Source organism: Priapulus caudatus, unplaced genomic scaffold (genome assembly GCF_000485595.1).
Source record: "Priapulus caudatus unplaced genomic scaffold, Priapulus_caudatus-5.0.1 Scaffold844, whole genome shotgun sequence".
Classification (NCBI taxonomy): Eukaryota; Metazoa; Priapulida; class Priapulimorpha; order Priapulimorphida; family Priapulidae; genus Priapulus; species Priapulus caudatus.
This window is the reverse complement of record NW_014577905.1, coordinates 197,900-203,091: the sequence shown is the minus strand read 5'-3', so window position 1 is coordinate 203,091 and position 5,192 is coordinate 197,900. Positions and strand designations below refer to the sequence as shown.

General features: G+C 41.4%; 2 protein-coding genes across 2 annotated transcripts in view; one reads left to right on the top strand and one right to left on the bottom strand.

Annotated features, from left to right (window-relative positions):
- LOC106813926 (1,4-alpha-glucan-branching enzyme-like) overlaps positions 1–4,177 on the bottom strand; it is an 18,816-nt gene extending 14,639 nt beyond the window's left edge. Inside the window, exons 1-4 of the mRNA XM_014818168.1 lie at positions 3,974–4,177; positions 2,404–2,573; positions 1,842–1,957; positions 275–394 (exon numbers count right to left, since the gene is read on the bottom strand). Of these exons, the coding sequence (XP_014673654.1) occupies positions 275–394; positions 1,842–1,957; positions 2,404–2,573; positions 3,974–4,092 (525 nt within the window). The 5' untranslated portion in view covers positions 4,093–4,177. The remainder of the gene's footprint in view (positions 1–274; positions 395–1,841; positions 1,958–2,403; positions 2,574–3,973) is intronic.
- A 190-nt stretch (positions 4,178–4,367) lies between these two features.
- LOC106813924 (40S ribosomal protein S8-like) overlaps positions 4,368–5,192 on the top strand; it is a 3,653-nt gene continuing 2,828 nt past the window's right edge. Inside the window, exons 1-2 of the mRNA XM_014818166.1 lie at positions 4,368–4,422; positions 4,801–4,907. Coding sequence (XP_014673652.1) covers positions 4,419–4,422; positions 4,801–4,907 — 111 coding nt within the window. The 5' untranslated portion in view covers positions 4,368–4,418. The remainder of the gene's footprint in view (positions 4,423–4,800; positions 4,908–5,192) is intronic.

Genomic DNA, 5,192 nt, shown 5'->3' with positions numbered 1-5,192 from the left:
GGATGGATGGATGGATGGATGGATGGATGATGGATGGATGATGATGATGAATGGATGGATGGATGGATGGATGGATGGATGGATGGATGGATGGATGGATGGATGGATTCATACATGCATGCAAATTGGTGGGTGGGCGGGTGGATCAATGGATGGGTGAACGGTTGGATAGATGGATGGGTGGATAGATGGATGGGTTAGTGGATGCATGGATCAATAGATAGACGGATGAATGGATAGATAAAGAGTCAGATAACTAAAAAATAAAGACTACCTTCTGTGGCGGATTCCAGAACACCATGTGGTACTGGAAGTTGTTGTCTGGATGCTTGAGATAAGTGGCCCAGGGCGAGTTCCTGTCCCCGAGCTCTCCATGCTTTGTCACGACCACCACCTGACCAATCGAAACGCAGACAACATCATTACTGAAGCCAAACACCAATAATTAACACATCACCTGCCAGGGTGGACAGCTTAAGTTCAGTGGGGTGGTTATCTACCAGTTATGAAAAAACGCTGCTGTTGAATTTTAGCAGGCAGCTGTGGAGGAAACAAGGTATTGCATTGCCAACAGCATATGCTGCACAGAGAAACTGTTACATGTTGTTTTAATGCACATTTGTGTCCGTTCGGCAAAATTCCCCCCCCCCCAAAACGGACACATACAAAAATTTAGCATTACCAAAAATATATCACACATAAAAGTTGATTTATCAACGTCTCTAGACCTAGTCAGCGATTATCTAACGTTTGCGGGTGCATGTGTGGCGTTGCGGTTAGCATAAGCGCGAAGCGTGGTACGGGCAAGCGCTGCGACTAAGGAACCAAAAGCAACACAACCAGGACGCTTGGCATTCAATCTACCAGCGCAGCGTGCACGAGAGCAGATCTATGCCTACGACGTGACAACTGTACCTGCTAAAGTAACGAGACACGTGTGCCTTTCGACCCGCCGCCATGCCAAAAATACATGCTGATGATTTTCCGTTGTGAAATGCGTAATTAACAGAAGCAAAAGTGCACATAAAAACTTAGTGATGCACCCGACAGTACGACGTGCTTGCACCAGCCGGGCACATAAAAAAAATTCCAAGCGCGTCGCAGGAAGGAATTGAAAAACTAGCACTGCTGTTACCAATAGTACCAGTATTCTAATTCCTGAAATAGACAAACACTGTGAGGTTAAATTCAACCGTGGTCCATCTCACCCACGCATGCGTGGAGAGGACTAGCTGAGAAAATTTTAAAAATTAGATACAAAAGAACGTAATTGTGAAAGGATGGCCATCACCACGCGTATCAAACATAATTTCTCTGACATTACCGGTCCACCATCTGCACCGGAGCCTGCGACGCCAGCCTTAGGTGCAACAACTATCTGAAATGTCAAGCACCCTACACGTGGAAGCGACACAGAACCAGAAGAGATTGAGTTTTGCTAGAATGTCTGATTCTAAGTAGAATTATGTGACTACTGTATCTGTCACCACTGTGTATCACTAGCAGAGCACACGTGATGTGCCGAATGTGAAACAAAACTGGCCTTGAGAATAAGCCTGTACAGATCAGTAAACAACGCCTGAATGTATGCATACTCCTCGTGCAGAAAATATGACCATGTGGTTTCTTGTCAACAAATATTGCTTAACTGCAAAGTTTAAAGCGTTGTGAGTTTTTGTAATCACAAAAAAGAAGACCTATATATACGATACTGTAACTTGCAACATATCACCAATCCTTCATAAAAACACATGCTAGCAAGACAGATGATTACATATTCACAATTCTGATTGAAACAAATAATATTGTTAGCATGACTTTACTGTTGCTTAATAACTTACCTTCAGACTGCTTTGATGGGCTAGAGGGCATGTTCCATCTGCATTGGGTGGTAGATACAACTCCCACTTCCCATGCTCAAGCTTTTTAAATGGATGAGTGACTCTTTCCCAATTATCTCAAAGAAAATAAACAGGGATCCAACTATACAATTTTACGGCAAGGCAAGTATTACTTTTGGTTTATTCAGAGGTTTTAAGGCATGAAATCAAACATTTCCTTCATAGATACCTTATCAAGGTTATTTACTTTATAAGAAAGAATAATATATACATGGCAATGCATTTCTGGTGTAAGCACGGAGGCAGACTAAATAGGTATGACAGCCACGGCAGTTTATTGCTGTGGATATTGACAGGTTTTTACGAGCACGACAGAATGTAGGGAGAGTAACCACAGCAAGTGCTGTCTGTAGTGTAATGAAATTTGGGGGCTGGGTGAATGGTACCAGGCATAATCTTAAGTTAACAACGCTCAAAGCCTGAACCCTAGACCAAAATCAAACAGTGACACCTCCATATTCAGGACACTGAATACCTGCACGCGTGCAAAGATAATACTTACTGAAATCACCACGCAAGAATAATCCCTCTGCTTCTGGCGCCCATTCTCGCCAAATCACACCATTCTCTGGGGTTACGTGATGGCCAAAATACTCGTAGCCTTTTGTGAACCTATCCAAGCCACCTTCATGGTCTTCCATCATTTTCATCACCTTGGTGAAACACCCATACCTGTGAAAATGTTCGCTTTCACTGTTGATAACTTTGTGGAAGCACAGTATATACTTGGTCATTTTTTATTATCTCTAGCAAGTATCAGCATAAATCCCCGTTATGTGGTGGCCAGTGATCTATTTAACAAGCAAGTATCCTAAATAAGACGCAAGAAATTAAATGTGGGTCACACTAAAATTGTGCAGTGCAACCTTGAAACTGCTCAGAGTTACAATTTATGTAACATATATTTCCATAGCAAATACCATATACCATATTGGTATATATTGTATAATGGTACTGCTAGTACTATAACTAGTTGAAGTTATTTATGTAATATGCAATATTATAGCCTCACACACAATGTATTATTAAATATCTGTGTTTAATTGCACTATGGCTGTGGGCATTAATTAATCCATTCCTGATACATAGTTACAACATGTTGTAGTTGACATTATTATTGGGCTGCCGTATACCCACTAACACCCACCATGTTACTAATACTACTACATTACTGCCTACACGCTGAAGAAATATGTATGTATACCTCTATACTGTGTATGGTTCCCAACTATATGCACTGTTCAAGTATGTTGGATGCCCCCGCATGTGATTAGCAACACACGATGACGTTATAGTTGCGACGTAAAAATTGAAATGGTCGAAACCAATCATACACTGTGGCCATCAAACAGTGGAAGTTAGGAAATGTATATGTATGTTTGAAGATAAATTACAAAAAAATGCTACACTTCTCGGTCACAGTAATCCTGCCAGTAGCTCTAGTACTATAGCGTCAACTGTACGCGGGCTATAGTACTACTAGTACTACTAGAGCTATCCTACCAGAGTGCAAGAATAAGGGGGTAAGACTAATCCCCGGGCACTCTGTGAAGGTGAGCCCATAGTGTAGGGGTGGTCAGGTAGGGTAGGGTCGGGTAGGGTAGGCCTAACTCTAACCCTAACCCTAATCCTAACCCTAACCATACCCTACCCGACCACCCCTACATTGTGGGCTCGCCCTCACAGAGTGCCAGGCGATTAGTCTTTTCTGAATAAGGCCACAGCAGCGTGAAGTGTTTGTGGCTTGTAGGCTATAGAGAAAGTGAAGAGTAGGGTAATCAACGAAAATTGCCCGAGGAAGTTTATTACTGTCCGTATAATGTCTACTGTCTAATTAGTGCCATAGTGGCTATGAGTGTACAGCATGTTTGCAATGCCAATGTTGAATGAGTGTTGGGAGAATTGGGCAGCTGCCGAGCTGGTAATGGTATTGTAATTTGTAATTGTAGGCATCAAACATGCAAGCTTTTCTAGTTAGCTTGAGGGATGTTGCTTGAGGCTTGAGGGATGGAGCTAGGGGATGTTGCTTGAGATTGAGCCGGTGTAACTTGTATTTAATAAGTGTAACTTACCTTCGTTTCAACTCTCTTTCGTAAGGACGTAAGTACGAATCGTCACGAAAATGGTTTTCTAATTCTGGCATTAAAACCTTTTCCGGGTCCACTGAACTAATTATTTCGCGAATGGACATCTTTAACAGTTTGTATTTTGCAAAATTACTGATAAGGTTACGAAAATCAGCTGTTTCCAGTTGCTCATTCGCGTCAAGGTGGCTTGTTTCCACTCGGTCTCCACAAGAGGGAACTACTGTTTAATTTTGATTTTATTTGCCCTGTTTTTTTTCATAAATGTGTGAATAAAAATTACCAAATAGTGGTATAAATATGTTATTGCTCAAAATATTGATATTCATGAACTTATGTCGTCTGATACATCGTACTAAATTAAAAGCCTATCGTCAACGTGAAAAGAAAAGTGGAGGATATTTCCGTTTCCTTTTCATGGCCGTCAGCCATCATGGGTAAACATACTGTTTAATACTGAGTTACAAATCGATTTTATTGGTTGTTAAAGATCTATCATCTCTGGTTATAGTTAGACTGATTTAAAGTTAAATTCATCCTTTATTTCACAGTGTGTGTAGTTTTTGTTAAATGTATTTTATTGTTATTAAAAGTCTATTTCGCTAGACTGGTTGGAAACATTGCCCATAATTTACTTTAGTGGAATAGGTGGAGTGTGCCTCCAAAATTAATGCTTGTTTATTATTCAATATCATTGCTTGTAGTCGTAGCGGTGTTAACGCTCCTGTTATTATATCCTAATGCCAACCTATCGTTGGTTTTGCGTAAATGTGAGTGAGTCGGAAATAACATGGCTACCAATTTGTGAAAAACAGGTATTTCGCGAGATAATCAACACAAGCGGCGTGCCACTGGTGGTAAAAGAAAGCCACTCCGTAAGAAGAGAAAGTTCGAATTGGGCAGACCACCGGCAAACACTAAGGTAGGTTTAAGCGTTTTTGAATCCATCTTTCGTTTTCACCACAAACAGTGATTGTCATTGTGCAGTACCTATCAATCAGTTGGGAAATTTATGTGGAACGGCTTGGCATTAGGATTAGGTTACTCACGCTCATAGGCCAGGGTCTATGTCCCCCAGGGTACTGCCGGAACGTACCCTGGGTATGGTCCGGTATACTGGAACGTACCCTGGTAACTATCTGATATGGTTAGGGAATTAGGGTTAAGGTTAGGGTTAGGGTTAGGGTTAGGGTTAGGGTTAGGGTTA